This window comes from Narcine bancroftii, chromosome 2 (assembly GCF_036971445.1).
Source record: "Narcine bancroftii isolate sNarBan1 chromosome 2, sNarBan1.hap1, whole genome shotgun sequence".
NCBI lineage: Eukaryota > Metazoa > Chordata > Chondrichthyes > Torpediniformes > Narcinidae > Narcine > Narcine bancroftii.
The window spans coordinates 8,750,978-8,771,741 of record NC_091470.1 but is presented as its reverse complement, the minus strand read 5'-3'; the positions used below and the strand labels follow the sequence as shown (position 1 = coordinate 8,771,741).

The window sequence follows — 20,764 nt, the reverse complement described above, 5'->3', positions numbered from 1 at the left end:
ACAGATGAGGGACTGTGGGAAACCATTTAGAACAGATGGGGAAAAGTTGTGGAACAGTGGGGAATAGGTTTGAAACAGTGGGAACAGTGGTATAAATTGTGAACAGTGGGGAACAGTGGGGAGCAGGGGGAGGAGTGTGGAACAGATGGTGAAGAGCAGAGAATGGGAGAAGAGTGGTGAAAAGTGGGGAACTGGTGCTGTCGATGTGGTGGTGAACAGTGGGGAAAAGGTGAGAGAGTGGGAAACAATTTAGAATAGATGGGGAACTGTGGGGATCAGTGGGGAACAGTGCAAAAATGGTGGAGAACTGCTGGGAAATATATGGCGAAGAGTTGCGGAACAGTGAAGAACGATGGGGAAGAGTGGGCAAGCGTGGGTAACAATTGGGAAACTTCCTAGAAAGTGTGAGATTGATGGGGAACAGTGAACAACTGTAAGGAACAGTGGGGGACTGCTGTCAAACAGTGAGGAACAGGTGTGTAACAGTGGGAAATAGTGGTGAACAGATGGGGTACAGTGTGGAACTGTAGGTATCAGCGGGAAACAGTGGATAAATTGTGTCGAAGTACTGTGAGACGTGTCGAACAGGTAGGGAACAGTGGGGAGCAGATGGGGAAAAGGTAAGGGACAGTGGGAGACAGTTTCGAACAAATGATGATCTGATGTGGTACTGTGGTAATCTGTCGGGAACAGTGAATAAATGGTGGGAAACACTGGGTAGAACATTGGGTAATAGATGGGGAACAGTGGGAAACAGGTGTAAAACTGCTGGGAAACAGTTGGGATTGGTGGGGAACTGTTGTGGAACAGTGGAGAACAGGTGTTCAACTGTGGGGAACAGTGGGGAACATTTGTGGAACAGTAGGGAACTGATAGGGAAGAGTGGGAAAATTTCTAAGGTTGGGAAAGAGTGCAGAACAGATGGGGGACAGTGGTGAGCATTAGGACAAAATGGCAACTTTGCGGAACATATGGGGAAGAGTGCAGAAAAGTAAGCGAGGAACAATGTGGAACAGTGGAGAGCAGATGTGAATCAGTGGGGAACATTGGAAAAAATGGGGAACAATGCATGAAGAGCTAGAAACATGATGGGACGGTTCGGGAACAGCAGCAGAACAGATGGAGAAGAGTGGGGAACAGGTTGTAAACTGCTGGGAGAACGTTGGGATTGGTGGGAACAGTGGGAAAAAGTTGAGTAGCGGATGAGGAACAGTGGGGCTCACAGAATAACAGTGGCAACAGATTGGGAAAAGGTTTGACCAGCTGAGTTTCTCCAGCATTTTATGTTTTTTAACTTCAACGATGAGATTTACAGAATTTTGTGATTTATTCCTTTCCTGTCGTCAGGCGACACAAACTGCACACAATGCTCCAAATTTGGCCTCACAATGTCTTATTGCTCTAAAGTGCTTTAGACCAGCAATTCTTAACTTTCTTTTGGCCTTGACTCTGGTTGAAGTTTATGGGGCCCCCTTCCCTGTGAAGCAGTCAAGTTTAGTTGGTTTCTTCCATACTTCTCTCCTACTGACTACGTGATAAATATTTTATGATTTCAGTCCATGCCCCTGCCCCCAAATGTGCTATGGTCGCAAGGGGGAGGCCATATGGCCCCCATTGAAAGTGGCTGCTATAGATGCTGTCCATTACAATACAGTGGAGGTATGGCTGCCATATTATGGAATCAGAGAACATGGAAACATACTGTTCAATCCGACTCACCCATGTTGTCACGTTGCTTGTCGGAGCTCAGATTTCAGATTTATTGTCAGAGTAAATTCATGATATCACCTACTAGCCTGAGATTCTTTTCCTGTGGGTGAGGCAGAATTACCACTTACTGGTAGTCCGCAGAAAAACAAAACTGTACACAAAGTACACATGTAAACAAATAAAGAACTGTAAACAGTCCAACTATGTTGCACATAGTGAATTAAAGAAATTATTAAGTGCAAAAGCTCAAGGCTCCAGCCCTTTTCACATTGGCTAACCGGTAAATTGGCGGTTCAATGAACTGGTTCGAAATAGCGTTTTTGACGTTCACACTGGATCTGAAGCCTCATCTATACTGGCGCTTTATCCCAGTAATTAATCGCCAATCTACCAGTTAACATGCCAGTGTGAACGCTCATGAACCAGTACGCAGGCGTCAGATCACCCCGAGCATGAACTGCCCAGGGAGGGTGTATCATTACCAATTTGTTCTGAATCTGCATACTGGTTCGCCCAGTGTGAAAGGGGCAGGGGATATGCAGCTCATCATCGCTGGTGGATAGGCGCCCCTTTGGTCTGAGATGCTGGGCAGTGAGGGTAAAAGGGCGCAGAGAACCGGTTAACATTGGGCAAGTGTGAATGGAAAAAAATGCTATTTTGAACCAGTTTGTAGAACCACCAATTTACCGGTTGGCCAATGTGAAAAGGGTCACCCACATTCACCACCCAGCATCCCAGCGGTGACATCCTGCATACCCCCTGTCCTTTTCACATTGGACTAACCATTTCATTGATTCAAAATGAATCAGTGATGATACACTCTACCTAGGAGGTTCATCCCCAGGGCGATCTGACACCTGCATGCCAGTTCATGAGCGTTCACACTGGCGCGTTAACCAGTAGATTGCTGTTAATTACTGGGTTAACGTGCCAGTGTGAATTGGGCTTTTTAAGATAGAGTCTGTCGTTGAGGAGTCTGATGGTTGGAGGGGTAGCAGCTGTTCCTGAACCTGCTGGTGCCAGTCCTGTGGTACCTAGACGTCTTTCCTGATAGCAGCAGCGAGAACAGAGCATGTTTTGGGTGGTGTGGATCCTTGATGATTGTTTCTGCTCTCCGACGGCAGTGTTCCCTGTAGATGTTCTCGATGGTGGGGAGGGTTTTGCCTGTGATGTCCTGGGCTGTGTCCACCATCTTTTGGAGGGCTTTATGCTTAGGGGTGTTGGAGTCCCCGTACCAGACCGTGATGCAGCTCGTCAGCACACTTTCCACCTCACCTCTGTAGAAATTTGTCAGGGTTTCTGATGTCACAGCTGGTCCTATTTGCCTGCATTTGGCCTTTTGTTCATTTTTCTGTTTGTTGACAATGTAGACTGCAAAAATGGTCCTTATTCATTGTTTGAGGACCTTGGTTACCATCAGTTCTGCCCAGTGAATAATCTCCCTTGAGGAAAAACAGAAAAATAATAAAGTTTCGGGGAAGTGCCTGCCCTGTAGTTATCAATACCAGGAACAGGCTAATCATGGCCATTGAAGAGCACGCGGCTACAGTGTTTTCAAAGCCCTGCAGCCAGTCCTTGCCCATTTCCTGGCTTTGTGGTGCATTGGCCATTCCCACTGAATGAAAGAGGCTTCACACACTCTCAGCCCAGGCATTGCACGCAACTCTGCCAGCTCTGACTGCCAGGCGTTGCACCGGAGACACTGAACAGGGGACAGCACTGAGGCCTTGCATCAGGGACAGTGCTGCACTGGGGACACTGCATGAGTGATAGCACATTAAGTGCCAGACCAACTTCCAAAGGGTTGTTTCATGCCCACAAGTTCATTCAATGCAGGGCTACCTTGAGCCTGAATGCAGATGTGCGCATGCGCAGAGATGCACCGCCACGATTGGTCCAGAGGGGGCGGTGATTGACTCTTGCGGTGAGGAGGTGGGCCGTCTTGCGATTGGCTCGGGATTGGACAGGCGGGGCTCGCGCTGCGGTGTCACAATTCCCTCTCTCCCGCCTCCCGCGCGCTGGACGGCCGGGGACTGGCGGCAGAGGCGCGCGGGAACGGAACGCGAGGGTTGGGTGGAGCGGCGCGCGGGACACTCACGTCACCGTCACGTCACATGCGCGCGGAGCCGCGCCAGCCCGGTCCCTCACAGCCGCGCGGCTCGACCCCAGGCGGCTTAATCAGAAAGTGGACTGACCCGAACCGTGCCCACCAGCGCCGAACCGTGCCCACCAGCGCCGAACCGTGCCCACCAGCGCCGAACCGTGCCCACCAGCGCCGAATGGTGCCGAACCGTGCCCACCAGCGCTGAACGGTGCCCACCAGCGCCGAACCGTGCCCACCAGCGCCGAATGGTGCCAAACCGTGCCCACCAGTGCCGAACCGTGCCCACCAGCGCCGAACCGTGCCCACCAGCGCCGAACCGTGCCCACCAGTGCCGAACCGTGCCCGCGCTGATCTGTATCCTCCAGCGCTGAACCGTGCCTACTAGTGTAGACTGTGCTGAACCGTGCCCACCAGCGACAAACTGTGTTGAACCATGCCCACCAGTACCATCCTGTGTCTGCCAGCGCTGAACTGTATCCTCCAGCGCTGAACCGTGCCTGCTAGTGTAGACTGTGCTGAACTGTGCCCACCAGCAGCAAACTGTGCTGAACTGTGCCCACCAGCGCTGAACGGAGCCTGCCAGAGCAGGCCATGCCCACCAGTGCCAAATGGTGCTGAACCATGCCCACCAGTGACAACCTGTGTCTGCCAGCGCTGAAATGTGTCCTCCAGCGCTGTACTGTGCTGAACCGTGCCTGCCAGTGCAGATCCATGTCCACCAGTGCAGACTGTACATCCATTCCTGCCAGTGCCGAACCGTACCCACCAGTGCAGACTGTACTGAACTGTGCTCACCAGTGCTGAGCCATGCCTGCCAGCACAGAACCGCTTAGTGTCCCCCAGTGCAGGACTGTGCTGAGCTGTGCCTGCCAGTGCTGAGCTGTGCCTGCCAGCACAGACCTGTGCCAAGCTGTGCCCACCAGCATAGTTGTATTGAGCCGTGCCCGCCAATGCTGAGCTGTGCCTGCCAGCACATACTAGTGTTGAGCTGTGCCTTCTGCTGCAGGCCCATGCTGAGCCGTGCCAAGCTATGCTGGCTGCCGTACATTTGTACCGAGCCTGCTCATCAGACCCCAACCAGTTTTATTCCTCCCTGTCCTCCATTATCACAGTTGGGCAGCAGTAATCAAAGTTAAACTGTGCCAGTTTAACCCAGCTTCAGAGCCTGTGCCATCCCAGGCCATCCAGAACTGTGCTGAGCCGTGCCCACCAGCGCAGACCCGAATGGAGCTGAGCCGTACCCAGCAGTACTGAGCTGTGCCCACTAGCACAGACCTGTGCTGAGTTGAGCTGTGCCCGACAGCGCAGACCTGAACTGAGCTGTACCCAGCAGTACTGAGCCATGCCTGTCGGTGCAGATCCGAGCTGTGCCCACTCACGCAGACCTGTGCTGAGCTGAGCCATGCCCGCCAGTGCAGATCCGAGATGAGCCGTACTCAGCAGTTCTGAGCTGTGCCCACTAGCACAGACCTGGGCTGAACAGAGCCGTGCCCGCCAGTACAGATCCGAGCTGAGCCGTACCCAGCAGTACTGAGCTGTGCCCACTAGCGCAGACCTGTGCTGAGCTGAGCCGTGCCTGCCAGTGCAGGTCTGAGTTGAGCCGTACCCAGCAGTAGTGAGCCGTGCCCACTTGCGCAGACCCGTGCTGAGCTGAGCCGTGGCCACTCGCGCAGACCCGTGCTGAGCTGAGCCGTGGCCACTCGCGCAGACCCGTGCTGAGCTGAGCCGAGCCCACTCGCGCAGACCCGTGCTGAGCTGAGCCGTGGCCACTCGCGCAGACCCGTGCTGAGCTGAGCCGTGCCCACTCGCGCAGACCCGTGCTGAGCTGAGCCGTGGCCACTCGCGCAGACCCGTGCTGAGCTGAGCCGTGGCCACTCGCGCAGACCCGTGCTGAGCTGAGCCGTGGCCACTCGCGCAGACCCGTGCTGAGCTGAGCCGTGGCCACTCGCGCAGACCCGTGCTGAGCTGAGCCGTGGCCACTCGCGCAGACCCGTGCTGAGCTGAGCCGTGGCCACTCGCGCAGACCCGTGCTGAGCTGAGCCGTGGCCACTCGCGCAGACCCGTGCTGAGCTGAGCCGTGGCCACTCGCGCAGACCCGTGCTGAGCTGAGCCGTGGCCACTCGCGCAGACCCGTGCTGAGCTGAGCCGTGGCCACTCGCGCAGACCCGTGCTGAGCTGAGCCGTGGCCACTCGCGCAGACCCGTGCTGAGCTGAGCCGTGGCCACTCGCGCAGACCCGTGCTGAGCTGAGCCGTGGCCACTCGCGCAGACCCGTGCTGAGCTGAGCCGTGGCCACTCGCGCAGACCCGTGCTGAGCTGAGCCGTGGCCACTCGCGCAGACCCGTGCTGAGCTGAGCCGTGGCCACTCGCGCAGACCCGTGCTGAGCTGAGCCGTGGCCACTCGCGCAGACCCGTGCTGAGCTGAGCCGTGGCCACTCGCGCAGACCCGTGCTGAGCTGAGCCGTGGCCACTCGCGCAGACCCGTGCTGAGCTGAGCCGTGGCCACTCGCGCAGACCCGTGCTGAGCTGAGCCGTGGCCACTCGCGCAGACCCGTGCTGAGCTGAGCCGTGGCCACTCGCGCAGACTCGTGCTGAGCTGAGCCGAGCCCGCCAGTGCAGATCCGAGCCAGGTTCTGGGGCGGGTGGGGGGAACTGGTGCTGAATACCCCGGTGCCGTCCCGACGAGGCGGTGCTGAGCCCCCCCCCCCCCGCCGCCGCCCCTCTCCCGCCCTCCCTCCTATCCCGAGGCGGCGTGGCATCTGCACCCTCCCCGCAGTACAGAGAGCCGAGCGAAGGTCCCACCCCTTCCAGTGCCGAGGCAGAGCTCACCGAGCCAGTTCACACACACACACAGCCTCAACAAATAGGTGGGCAGGAGGCAGGGGAATAAAGCGCAGCTGCAGGAGAGGCGAGTCATCCTCCCGGCACGGTCTGGGGGCTTTACCTTGAAGCTTGCAGCCCCAAGAGCGAAGGCATGCTGCATCTGAACGGGATCTATCCCTGTATCGTGTTGTCAACTTTCTTGATTCAGGTAGGCACGGAAAGAAGGCACATGAGCTCGCCTTTGCCCCCCCCCCCCCCCCCCCCCCCCCCCCTCGCTGCACAGCCGCTTCCCAATAATGTCTTGCTTTGGACTGCAGGTTTCGTTGGCAAAGGGCTATTTCGAGCTGAGGTTGAAGTCGGTGCAGAACGTGAACGGCGAGTTGGAGAGCGGGCTCTGTTGCGACGGCCGCAGGAACTCCCTGGATCGCAGATGCACCAAGGACGAGTGTGACACCTTTTTCCGAGTCTGCCTGAAGGAGTATCAGGTCCGCGTCGCCGCCACCGGGGACTGCACTTTCGGCAGCGCGTGGAGCCCGGTGCTGGGGGGCAACACTTTCTCCCTGCCGGGCACAAGCTCCCTCGCCAAAGTCCTCATCCCCTTCCAGTTCGCCTGGCCGGTGAGTGGCCTTTGCATTTCATCTGCAGGCTCCGTGTGGGAGAATCCCCCAAGCTCGGAGCCCACCTCCCCTTCCCCTTGGGCGAAGACCGCCTGACTCGCCCACGGGTTTCCTCTCTCTGAAAGTTGGCTCCGTCACCCTGCCGTCCGTTCTGCTGGGGGTGGTTGGGGGGGGGGGGGGCAAGGGTTGGCAACGGAGGGGGGGGGGCGCTTTCAAAGCAAAACTGGGGGTTTGACTCTCAAGGCATCGTGAAACCTGCTCTTCCCTGCCCCGGGAAGGCCAGTTGAATGATGCCTTTGAAGGACTTCAGTCAAACCATTGCTTCTGCAAAGTGAGGGGAGGGGGAAAAGTTGCGCAGGTTGCAGGAATGAAAAAGAAATCCTGGGTGTCAGGACGCCTTGAATCAGGTGGCCCGTGTCTGGGGTCTGCGCAGCACCCAGTGGAGGGGCAACAGCGGTTACAAAATAGCGGGAGTTTGTCGCTGGAGCGGGTGCTGGCAGCAGGGTCCTGCATCAGTGCTACCCTGCACTTGCAGAGGGCGGGGGGAGACGGGTGCCCTGGGCGGGGGGAGGGAGGTGAGTGAGTGAGCGAGGTGGATGGGGGAGTGAGAGAGGAAGCCGAGAGATGGAGGGTGGAAGAGAAGAAGCCGAGAGATGGAGGGTAGAAGAGAGGAAGAGACTGGGGAAAGGTGGTGGACAGTCAGGTGGGATGGGGGGGCGGGTGGTGGAGTGGAGTGGAGAGGAGAGAGGAAGGGAGACCTGAGGGAGAAAGGAAAGGAGAGTTGGCAGTTCTCCCCACTCCCTTCCTCTCTCCCACCCTCCATCCTTTCTTGCCTCCATCTCTCGCCCTCTCTCACTCCCCCCTCTCCCCCACCTGCCTCCCTTTCCCCTCTCTACCCCAACCCACCCCCTCTACGCCTCTCACCCCATCTCCCCACCCCACATGGAATGGGCATGGGGGGAGATGGTAATCCGGCCCCACCTGAATGCCCCGCAGCAGCAGGCTCCGCCAGCGCCTGAAATGAGCAGCAGGAGGGAGAGGCGGGGGGCAGGAGGGAGAGGCGAGGGGCAGGAGGGAGAGGCGAGGGGCAGGAGGGAGAGGCGGGGGGCAGGAGGGAGAGGCGGGGGGCAGGAGGGAGAGGCGGGGGGCAGGAGGGAGAGGCGGGGGGACGGGAGGGAGAGGCGGGGGGACGGGAAAGAGAAGAGGCGGGGGGACGGGAAAGAGAAGAGGCGGGGGGACGGGAAAGAGAAGAGGCGGGGGGACGGGAAAGAGAAGAGGCGGGGGGACGGGAAAGAGAAGAGGCGGGGGGACGGGAAAGAGAAGAGGCGGGGGGACGGGAAAGAGAAGAGGCGGGGGGACGGGAAAGAGAAGAGGCGGGGGGACGGGAAAGAGAAGAGGCGGGGGGACGGGAAAGAGAAGAGGCGGGGGACGGGAAAGAGAAGAGGCGGGGGGACGGGAAAGAGAAGAGGCGGGGGACGGGAAAGAGAAGAGGCGGGGGGACGGGAAAGAGAAGAGGCGGGGGGACGGGAAAGAGAAGAGGCGGGGGGACGGGAAAGAGAAGAGGCGGGGGGACGGGAAAGAGAAGAGGCGGGGGGACGGGAAAGAGAAGAGGCGGGGGGACGGGAAAGAGAAGAGGCGGGGGGACGGGAAAGAGAAGAGGCGGGGGGACGGGAAAGAGAAGAGGCGGGGGGACGGGAAAGAGAAGAGGCGGGGGGACGGGAAAGAGAAGAGGCGGGGGGACGGGAAAGAGAAGAGGCGGGGGGACGGGAAAGAGAAGAGGCGGGGGGACGGGAAAGAGAAGAGGCGGGGGGACGGGAAAGAGAAGAGGCGGGGGGACGGGAAAGAGAAGAGGCGGGGGGACGGGAAAGAGAAGAGGCGGGGGGACGGGAAAGAGAAGAGGCGGGGGGACGGGAAAGAGAAGAGGCGGGGGGACGGGAAAGAGAAGAGGCGGGGGGACGGGAAAGAGAAGAGGCGGGGGGGCACAGATAGTGGACAGGAAGGAGTGGGGATGGGCTTGAAGGGGAGGAAGTGGGGGTATGGGGATAGGAGGGGGGATGGGGTTGAAGGGGAGGAAGTGGGGGTATGGGGATAGGAGGGGGGATGGGGTTGAAGGGGAGGAAGTGGGGGTATGGGGATAGGAGGGGGGATGGGAGAGGGGATTGTCAGAGTTGCAGGGTAAGGGAGAGACCTGGGTTCGGAGGTAGATGAGAGGGCCAGAGAGGGAGGGAGGGAAGGCTATCAAAGGTGAGGAAGAGAACTGAAGGTGGGGGTGATGAGTGGGGATGGCTTAGAGATCAAGGATTGAAACATGCTGAGATTGCTGTGTATATTCTCCCCTTTTAAATCGATGGTGTGCCTCTCCCAGACGTTTCTTAGCTAGCGTTTGCCAGGCTTTATGGTGTGAGGTGACTGGTGAGGATCTGAGGTTGTGGATGGTGGCTTGGTGTGAAGAGAATGTGGATGATGGGGGCAAGGAGTTCTGGAGGAGGAGTGAAGGAAGGAAGGATTTAGCTGGAAAGAATGATACAGTATCTGGTCAACAGGTGATTTGAAGAAGCTATCTCAGTTTATCTCCACTAATCTTTGCAGATGGCAAGATAAGTTCAGAAAGCTCATGTTTAATTTTAGACTGTATGATATGCAATGCAGACATCATCCTTTTTATTAAAAAAAGCTATGGAAGTAAGCTTGAACCTGTGGAAAATACTGGAATGTCTTGGTCGTACTTGACAAAGAATATCTGGGAGGAGCAGAGATTAATTAGAATGGTCTGAGCAGTGAGTCACAGAGCACTGAAATAGGCTCTTTGGCTCAACTTTGTTCCTGCTAGCCAAGTTTTCTACCTGACTTAGTCCCATTTGCCCATGTAGGGCCCATATACCTCTTTCCCTTTTCTCTCTATGTACCTCTCTAAATGTCATTCAAAATTGAACCCTCCTCTATTGTTTTCTCTGGCACTTGCTCCATCTTGCCACTGCTTTCCATGTTAAAAATTGCCCATCAGGTTCCTTTTTAAATTTTTATCCTCTCACCTTAAACTTGCACTGTCTTGGTTTCAACTCTGCTACCCTGGGACAAACACTGACCATCTATTCCCCTCATGGTTTTATAAACCTTCTCTAAAGTCACCCGTCAGCCTCGTATGCTCCAGGGTAAAGACTGTCTCTCTATACAAACAAGCCCTCCAGTCCTTGTAATAGCCTCGTGAATCTTTTCTGTGATCAATGACCTCCTTCCTTGAACTCCACGCACTTCTCCCAGTGCGGACTCATCAACCTGTAGGCCAGGTGTCAACTCACACCCCAACTCCTGCACTGACGAAGTCAAGCGTCCGAGACACCACCTTTCCCACTCTAGGCAGAAAAATAGTTTGGCACAGACTAGAAGGATTGAAGGGGCCTTTTCTCTGCTGTAATGTTCTATGGTTCTATCTGCAGTGTCATCTTTTATACACAGAACTTGGACGAGATTGGAGGTAATTAAGTTTTCTGAAGTCTAAGAAAAGTTTGATAAAAGAAATAGGAAACTGTTTCCAGTGACAAAAATGTTAGTAATCATGAGGGACGGATTTACTTGAATGCCAAAAAGTGCAGAGAAGCTGTTTTGTGGAGTGAAACCACTACTTGGTCAGTTGAGTTGTACCCATAAATAGGGGATAGGCATTACTGGCAGAGCAAGAGGCCAGGGGTGGTGGGATCACAGGAACCTCTTGAACAGTTACTGCAGCACACAGTAAGCCAAGCAGCTGCTCGTGTTTCACTCTGAGATGGCCCATGTCAGCGGCGCTGGTGCCGAGTTGCGTAAAGGTTAGACAATACTGAAAAGAACTAAGCCTTCTTCAGAGTTGAGGAGCAGGTATAACAGTGGGGTGGAGCAGTTGTAAGTGAAGATTTTTGTTAAGTTCCTGATGGTTATGAAAGGCTTTTAGCAGGAGGAAAAAGGTTGCAATGGTATCTGGTGGGTTCAGGTCAATAGTTCCTTGAGTGGCCATGCAAGTAGATAGGGTGATGACATACCTGCCTTCTCTGGGCAAGGCATTGAGTATAAGAGTAAGGAAGTCATGTTGCAGCTGTATAAAACTTTGGTCAGGCTGCGCTTGGAGTGTTGTGTTGAATTCTAGTCAACCCATTACAGAAAGAGGTGGAGGCTTTGGAAAAGGTACAGAAAAGATTTGGCAGAATGCTTCCTTGATTAGAGAGCATGGTCTATGGCAGTGGTTCTCAACCTTTCTTCCCACTCACTTACCACCTTAAGTAATCCCTTACTAACCACAGAGCACTGATGGCATCCTATAGCATAGGCAATCTATGGTTAGTAGGGGATGACACAAGGTAGTATATGAGTGGGGAGAAAAGGGGAGAGGTTGAAGAAACCTTGGGTTTTTCTGGAGCATTAATGCTGATAACGCCTCAAACCGTGCATCTTGGCGCCTCACAGTTTGGCGGGCAGCAACCTCCTTTGAAGAAGACCGCAGAGCCCACCTCACTGGCAAAAGACAAAGGAGGAAAAACCCAACACCCAACCCCAACCAACCAATTTTCCCCTGCAACCGCTGCAACCGTGTCTGCCTGTCCTGCATCGGACTTGTCAGCCACAAACGAGCCTGCAGCTGACGTGGACTTTTATAAATCTTCGTCCGCGAAGCCAAGCCAAAGAAGAAGAATGCTGAAAGTTTATAAAATTATGAGAGCCATAAATGGGTTAAACTGTTAGCATCTTTTTCCCAGGGTGGAAAATTCGCAACCTAAAATACATGTTTAAGGTTAGAAGTTGGGGGGGGGGGGGGGGGGGGTGTCTTTTTGAAGGAGATACGCAGGGCAAATTTATTTTTTCTTTGAACAGTTGTAGGTGCCTGGAAAGGACTGCTAGGGATAATGGTAGAAGCAGATACAATAATAGCATTTAAGAGGCTTCTAAATAGACATGTGGATATTGAGGAGATGGCTGGATACATACCATGCACAAACAGCAGCGTTTTAATTTAGCTTTGGCATTGTGTTTGGTGCAGATGTAGTAGGCCTGTTCTTGTGCAGCACTCTTCCATGCATGGCCCTGGAGGTTTCACAGAACAGAAAGTGGCAACGAGGAAGCGTACAGGAGGAAGATAGATCTGCTAGTTGAGTAGTGTCATACCAGCAACCTTGCACTCAACATTAGCAAAACCAAGGAGATGATTGTGGAGGAAGTCAGGGTACACGACCCATTCCTCACCGAGGACTCGGCAGTGGAGAGGATCAAGAACTTCAAATTCCTGGATGTCAACATCTCCGAGGATCTGTCCTGGAGCTTCCATGTTGATGAAATCACGAGAAGGTTTGCTCGCCAGCGGCAATACCTTGTGAGGAGTTTGAGGAGATTTGATGTCACCGAAGATTCAAACTTTTACAGGTGTACCATGGAGAGCGTTCTGGCTGGTTGCATCATTGTCTAGTGTGGAGGTGCCAATGCTCAGGACAAGAAAAATGACCAGAGAGTTGTTAACTTGGCCTGAGACATCACAGGCACCAGACTTCACTCCATCGAGGACATCTCCCAGAGGTGGTGTGTTAAGAAAGTAGCCTCTATCCTCTATCCTGACACAGAGTCAGACCATCCAGGTCATGCCCTCTTCACTCTGCTACCATCAGGTGAAAAGGGTTCAGGAGCCTGAAGACGTCAGCGTCACAAGGACAGCTTCTTTCCCTCCGCCATCAGATTCTGAATGAACAATGAACCACAGAGACGGCCTCACTTTGACTTCTTCTTGCACTTTCCTCATTTATTTTGTAAGGTGGTTTATATAAATGTTTGCAACAAATTTTGTGATATGTTCATGGCAATAGATTTTGATTAGCATGTTTTTTGGAGCTAAGGCACTGGGTGATTTGGAGAAAAGAGAGCAGATTTCAGAGGGTGGTGATGACATTTGAGAACTGATCAATACCTGTGACATTGCAGGAGCAAGAACTGACTTGCTTTTTAGAAAGGAAGGAATTCTGACATTCAAGAGGGAAGAGAAAAAGCTAGAATGTCCTTTCCTCCTGATAACAAGTTACTTAATTGGATATGGGTTCTTGCCTGCCTCTCTGCATCACCTGTCACTTCAAAGCTCTGAAGGAAGTGTTGGTGCCCTGGTTGGTGAATTGTTGGCTTGAAGGATAGTTTAGTAGCACATCACAATTGGTCAGTAATTTTTGCATCAGAGTTGGATCTAATGATAAGTTGAAATGCTCAAGTTAAAAACACGACAAAATACAGCAAAGGTAAAGTTACAGAACCAACCATTCGGGCTTTTGCCTGACATCAAGGTCTGAGCAAATGTTGGCAGGTTTAGGCGCCTACCTACATCTTGCTCGTACCTTGATGAAAGGGTCAAGCCCAAAATGTCGGTTATATATCTTTTTGATTTATTTTCTAAAATTTTATTTATTTATACATACAGCAAAATAAGAGGTCCTTTTGGCCCATGGCCTGTGCTAACCAATAACACCCAATTGGCCTACAACCCCTGGTAAGTTTTGAAGGGTGGGAGGAAACTGGAGCCCATGGTGAAACCCATGTAGACACGGGGAGAACGTGCAAACTCCTTACAGCGTGGGATTCGAACTCCGGTCCCGATCACTGGCACTGTAACAGCATTATGCTAATCGCTTTGCAAACCGTGCTGTCCTTTGCTTATATAAAGAAAACTGTTTGACCTGCTGAGTGCCTCCAGCATCGTGTTTTTACTGGAGTCATGGTGCCTGCAGACTTTTGTGCTTTACTGAATGCACAGGAGTGGTTCCGTGCTCTGTGGCTGAATATTTATCCTTCAACCAATATTTCTTAAAAAAAATTGAGAAACACCATTTTCACTTCCTCTGCCTCTCTCTTTCCTCCCTACACCCCCCCCCCCCATTATTATTGGTGTCCACCCACTCATAGCTCTGAAGATGGCATATTCCTTTCACTATTTTCTAAAGTAATCATTTTGCCGTTCAGAGAGTGCATTGAATTTGTCATCCACGTAAATAGAAGCTGTACTTGTGTGTCCATAAACTCTCATGTTTGTACCGAGTGAAGCTCTTAGGGTGTTGAGTGTGTGGTAGCTCTTTAAAGGAAGTATCCTCTAGTCCGAACATCCCTGGCCACTGATTAAAGTTCAAGTTTATTGTCATCTGATTGTACATTTACATCTGCAACCTGACGAAACAGCGCATCTCTGGACCATAGTGCCCACACAGTACACCCTCTACACAAATGCCAAATAAAACCGTAAGATTCATGTTATCTGGAATTCAAGCAACTGGCAAAAAATGTTGCAGAAAATAAATAGGATAAAAAATACGGAAGTTTAAAATTAGCACACCTCACCGTTAGTTTGCCAATCACGCCACACCCAATCTCAAACAACCGGAATCTCAATCTGGCATCCACCTTAGGTGCTGGATACCAGGACTTTTTTCTGTATATAAAAATAATTTAGAGAAAAATATTCAACAGTCACTGCCTGTGGGATGGAGCTGTTTGCCAGCCTGGTCGTTGACCTGAAATGCACACTTCCTCTAGTCTCAGATGCTGTTTCATCCAATGTGTAGTTCTGGTGTCTTCTGTTTTCAATCTAAAACAAGATGGGTTGTCTAATTTTGCTATGTATCTTTGCTGTGTATCTTTTCCAGAAAGAACACTGTGTGACCCGGCTGAGTTTCTCCAGCACCTTTGTGTTAAAGGATTATCTAATCGTTGTCCCATTGTCGTTGTGCTTCTGTGATATACTTCAAAAGTTATAAAATGCTTTGGATTGTAACGTTCAAGATGCTTTATAAATCCATAGCGTTTTCTCCCCCCCCCCCCCCCCCCCCCCCCACTTCAAAGTATTATATAAAAGTCACCTTGTGGCTAGAAAAGGCAATGTTGAATTCTTGCTTTGAGATGCTGCATTGATATACAGTAAATCAGGATGAATCTTGCCCAAAGTGAAGGTGTTGGGTGAGGTTAGGGAGAAAGAATCTGCTTAACCTTTGCTTGATCTGTGTCTATCTCAATGATCTTGCTGCTGCCTTTTCTCGAATGAAAGTTAAGGAGTGATAAGAATACTTGACCAGGCCTGTTATTTGAGAGTTCGTTGTTCTGTTACCGGTAACTGAACACCTTTTTGGGTTCCTGTGTATTCATGTGAAGCCTTGCACGCTTGTGTTAAAGGGAAAAGTGTGGGGGCTGGGGGACTTTAACCAGCAAGGAAGAGAATAATTGTCAGAAATACTGAATCACTTATGAACAGACAAGCAGTGAAACCCTCATTTTGTGTCCAAGTGTAGAAGGAAGCCGTCGGCTCAGTACAAGGGTTGGCAGTGCCTCAAAATAGCGCAAAGGAGAGAAAAAAAAGATCAGATTTTTTTTTATGCACAGTGAATTATTATCTGGAATGTAGTGCCTGAAAGAACAGTGGAAGCAGATTCAGCCCTAACTTTCAAAGGGGAATTAGATGTGTACTCAAAATGGGAAAAATTGCAGGGTTGTAGGGAAAGAGAAGGAAAGTGAGACTAAACTGGTCAATTGGCATGATGAGTTGCACCACCTCCCATTAAATCGGGCTCTTCCATGGAATTACGATGTGCCAGCTCTGAGTTGAGTGTATTCTTGATACACTCAAATTCACACAGCGTCTTTCAGCTGCTCCTGTCGGGAAAGAGATCCAGGAGGATCAGGGAACAGCTTCTCCCCATGGGCAGTGAGAATGCTGAATGTCTAGCCATCTGAAGGTGTTTTTATGCCGGGTCTCTGCCTCGAGGTCGGCTGCATCTGCGGAGAAAAATTTGAACTTGCCTTTTTTATGGAGTAGCCCTAAAAGGTTGCTCCTGCACCACTTTTATGAGGAGCGGCACCCCGTAGAGTCCTCCGGAGCTTATGGAGGCGGGGCGAGTGGTGCGAACAAATGCACTGAGCAATGGACGTCTTTGTTACCCATAATCTCCCACACAGTTGGAACTGCTCTGGGAAATGCCATTAATCATTCTTCTGCCCGGCACTGCCCCTCTGGCTCTTTGCTCCTCTCTTGCATCCATTGGACTCTCCGGCTCTGCTTCTCCATCTCCACTTCTCAGCATCTGTCCTCCTCCCTCCTGAGCTGTGGAGCTCAGCACCCGGGTCCCTTTGCTGCCTGGCTTCGGTGGCTTGGCGTACCCCGATTCTCCTTGCCCCTGCTGAGCCTCTGGCTCTCTCTGGCTCCTCGCTGCCCTCCTGCTCCTCGGTCTTGATGGCCTTGGTGAAGGAGCGAGTGGGAACGAGAAGAGGACATTTCTGGGTAGCAGGAGGGAACCATAACCTTAGCACCAATCATCGTGGGAACCCTAATGGTGGCTCCTGAGTTGCAGGGTGACGGCTTCATCAGCCCGCCCCTAGCCAGCTGCTTACAGCAGAAGTTCATTTATGATGCGTGGGAGAGCGCTCCACTCCACCGCTGACACTAGGTCGAAGAGGGATTGCAGTCAGTGCCTTAGAGCCGCTCGCGGAGCCTTTATGATGGAAAGTTCTGTGACACAACGGTGGAGAATCGCCGCCTTTACGGTCGCATTATTTTCACTCTAAAAGGGCCTCGAGACTCCTCTTCATGAAACAATATTTATTTGTATAGCTAAATACTTGTCATGCATGTGTATTGTTTATCTATATGTGTGTTATGTCTGGTTGTGCGTCTGCATGTTTCGCACTGAGGATCGGAGAACACTGTTTCAACAGGTTGTACTCGTACAATCAAATGGCAAAAAACTTGACTTAAATGTTGGATTAAACCTGCTGCTTAAATTAGGTGCATATCAGGGTTTGTGTTAGAACAGTTCAACATACAAACTAGGCTTTCGGACCATCTAGTCTGTGCTGAAGTATTATTCTGCATTGTTCCTTTGACCTGCACCTGGACCGTAGCCTTCAATACCCCCCCCCCATCCATGTACCTATCCAAATTTTTCTTAAATGTCAGGAAATAGGGAAAGCTATGGCCAACGCTGGACACTCCTTTTCCAAACATTCATCAACATTTCTTCATTAATGGAAGTGATTTTTATGGGATCGGCCGGATCACAGCCTCGACAAGCAAATTATGTAGAGGATACAGAGAGTCACCAGGGAGATATAGATAGGTTAAGCGAGTGGGCAAAGGTCTGGCAGATGGAGGACAATGTGGGTAAACGTGAGGTGATCCACTTTGGAATTTAAAAAAAAAAATGGAAGATCAGATTTCTGTATTATTTAGATTCTGGAATGCTGCTGTGCAGAAGGACTTGGGAATGTTTGTGCATGAATTAAAAAAAGGTTTGCAGGTGCAGGATGCTATCAAGAAGTGTTAGGTAAAAACATCATGAGCTGGGAATGTAGAGGGAGTCTCCCAGTGCTGGGCCGTAACAAGATGCAGTTGTGACCTTGTACTCTCAAGATAAGAGTGGGGATGAGAAATTGATGTGCAGGAGGCTAGCAGAGAGGGACAGCAACAGTTTATTCATTGGACAATGTCATGGTATGATCATTTACTAAGTACGTATCCTAAGGTATATAAAAAACACCATTTTCTGATAACGGCAGAATGCGCCTTCTCCAACTAACACTGTTAGTTGCAAGTGTTACAATCCGGCAATAAAGAACAAAGAACCTTGATTTCGACTCAGTCTGGTGTTTGACTCACTCATTCATGAACAAAGCAGACCTAACAGAAGGCAAATTAAATATTGGGCTTCATTGCTGGAGGGATTGAATTTAGGAGCAGGGAGATTATGCTGCAACTGTACAAGTTACAGGTGAGGCCACTTCTGGAGAACTACGTGCAGTTCTGGTCTCCTGACTTGAGGAAGGATGTACTGGCTTTGGAGGAGGTGGGGAGGAGGTTCGCCAGGTTGATTCCGCAATGAGGGCGTAGTCGAAGAAGAGAGATTGAGTCACCTGGGATTGTAATTCAGAAGAATGAGAGGGGGATCTTATTATTAAAGGCATAGATGAGATAGAGGTAGGTGAGTTATTTCTATTGGTAGGAGTTAGTAGAACTAGGGGACATAGACTCAAGATTCAGGTTAGTAGATTTGGGATCGATGAGGAGAACTGCTTTTCCTAGAGAGTGGTGAATCTGTTCAATTCTCTGTCCATTAGAGACTACCTCAGTAAATATATTTAAGACAAAGCTGGATAGATTTTTTACATAGTTGGGGAATTAAGGGGAATGGGGAAAAGGCAAGTAGGTGGAGACGAGCCTATCATCAGACTTGACGAGATCAGCCATGACCTCATAGAATGGGGGTGCAGGCTGGATGGGCCAGATGGCCGGCTCCTGCTCCTATTTCTTAGGAAACTAACCACAGGGCTGGTGGTGAAAGGAACCATCAGCAAAACAAAAACATACGAGTTGGTATCGTTTTTTTAAAGGAAAAAGATGCCCTGGGGTGGTTTTTCAAGGCTGTCATTTTCCCTTGGGGTTCAAATAACAATTTGAAAGTGCTGCTCAGGCCTTGTGGTTTATGTCGTCTGATCTCTCTGTCTGATTGTATTTGAGAAATGGTTTTGAATGTCAGTTATTTTCTGGGAAGAAATGCTTGCAATGTAATAATGAATTTGACTCGGTGTCAACAACTTCCAGTATAATCATGCTGTTTCATTGTTTTACCCTAAGCAACATTCTATCATTTATCTTTTCACCTTTCCCATCCCTCTGTTTGTTTTGCTATCCCTTGATCTCAAGAATTGAGTCCACCGCTAATTCTGTCTTTCATTGCTGGTATAAACCTTGTATGTGCAATATGCAAAATTGCTGGAGAAATTCATGCACTGCCAGACTGAGACCACCCATAAATTGGAGGAACAACACCTCATCTTCTGACTTGCACCCTCCAACTAGATGGTGTTAATATTGACTTCTCTGGGTTTCATTAAACCTCCTCTGCCCCCCCCTTCCCCTGTTATGTCTCTCCATTCTGTCTCCTTTCACACAAACATGTTAAATTCTTGCCTTGTCCCTTATCCTATCTGTAGGGCGCGTCAAAAGCGTGGAAAGAACCAAAGACTTGTTGATCCAAACCAAGGCTTTTATTAACTAAAAGACTGGAGCATATCACAAGTAGGTTGACCAGTCCAGAATGACCTGGTCTAGCGAGGAGCAATCCTTTAAGACCTGCCAGTAGGTGTGGCTACACTCTCAGCCAATCACAGTCATCCTACACGACCACCTGTACATAGACACATTGGTGATAGAATCTGTACGATCACACTCTCCAATTAGCACCTTTTGTTGGTCTGGATCCCTCCCCCATTGTCTGAACTTTGAGAACTTCTGATATATCCTTGCCTCTGGCTTATTCTGTTTATTCCATGTAGAAGGGCTCAGGCCCGAAACGTTGTCAATATATCTGTTTCCTAAAGGCGCTGAAAAGACCGGCTGAGTTCCTCCAGCATTTTGGAGTGTTTTTACTACAATCACAGCATCTGTAGACTTTCGTGTTTCACTAAATTCAGCAGGTCATGCAGCGTCCGTAGGAAGGAAAGGGATATAACTAATGTTTCGGGCTGGAACCTTTTGGCAAGGTGTGAGCCGAAAGCAGGTAGGCATCTGAATGAAAAGGTGGAGGATGGGGTCAGAAGGGACAGGGACTGGAGCACTAGCCAACAGGCATAGGTGGATATGAGTGGGAAGCCAGAAGGGGAAAAACACTGAGAAGTGATGGGGGTGGGGGTAGAATGGGGAGGGGAAGGGTGGGGGTAGAATGGGGAGGGGAGGGGTGGGGGTAGAATGGGGAGGGGAGGGGTGGGGGTAGAATGGGGAGGGGAAGGGTGGGGGTAGAATGGGGAGGGGAAGGGTGAGGGTAGAATGGGGAGGGGAAGGGTGGGGGTAGAATGGGGAGGGGAAGGGTGGGGGTAGAATGGGGAGGGGAAGGGTGGGGGTAGAATGGGGAGGGGAAGGGTGGGGGTAGAATGGGGAGGGGAAGGGTGGGGGTAGAATGGGGAGGGGAAGGGTGGGGGTAGAATGGGGAGGGGAAGGGTGGGGGTAGAATGGGGAGGGGAAGGGTGGGGGGAGAATGGGGAGGGGAAGGGTGGGGGGAGAATGGGGAGGGGAAGGGTGGGGGGAGAATGGGGAGGGGGTGGGGGGAGAATGGGGAGGGGGTGGGGGGAGAATGGGGAGGGGAAGGGTGGGGGGAGAATGGGGAGGGGAAGGGTGGGGGGAGAATGGGGAGGGGAAGGGTGGGGGGAGAATGGGGAGGGGAAGGGTGGGGGGAGAATGGGGAGGGGAAGGGTGGGGGGAGAATGGGGAGGGGAAGGGTGGGGGGAGAATGGGGAGGGGAAGGGTGGGGGGAGAATGGGGAGGGGAAGGGTGGGGGGAGAATGGGGAGGGGAAGGGTGGGGGGAGAATGGGGAGGGGAAGGGTGGGGGGAGAATGGGGAGGGGAAGGGTGGGGGGAGAATGGGGAGGGGAAGGGTGGGGGGAGAATGGGGAGGGGAAGGGTGGGGGGAGAATGGGGAGGGGAAGGGTGGGGGGAGAATGGGGAGGGGAAGGGTGGGGGGAGAATGGGGAGGGGAAGG

At 51.8% G+C, this 20,764-nt stretch overlaps 1 protein-coding gene across 7 annotated transcripts in view; it reads left to right on the top strand.

Moving 5' to 3' along the window:
• Positions 1–6,317: 6,317 nt before the first annotated feature.
• jag2b (jagged canonical Notch ligand 2b) overlaps positions 6,318–20,764 on the top strand; it is a 229,531-nt gene continuing 215,084 nt past the window's right edge. For 5 of the 7 annotated variants that reach the window (XM_069915743.1, XM_069915746.1, XM_069915742.1 and 2 more), the window contains exons 1-2: positions 6,318–6,844; positions 6,954–7,253. In XM_069915743.1, coding sequence (XP_069771844.1) covers positions 6,788–6,844; positions 6,954–7,253 — 357 coding nt within the window. In that variant the 5' untranslated portion in view covers positions 6,318–6,787. The remainder of the gene's footprint in view (positions 6,845–6,953; positions 7,254–20,764) is intronic. The other 2 variants (XM_069915747.1, XM_069915745.1) reach the window with 1 other exon arrangement.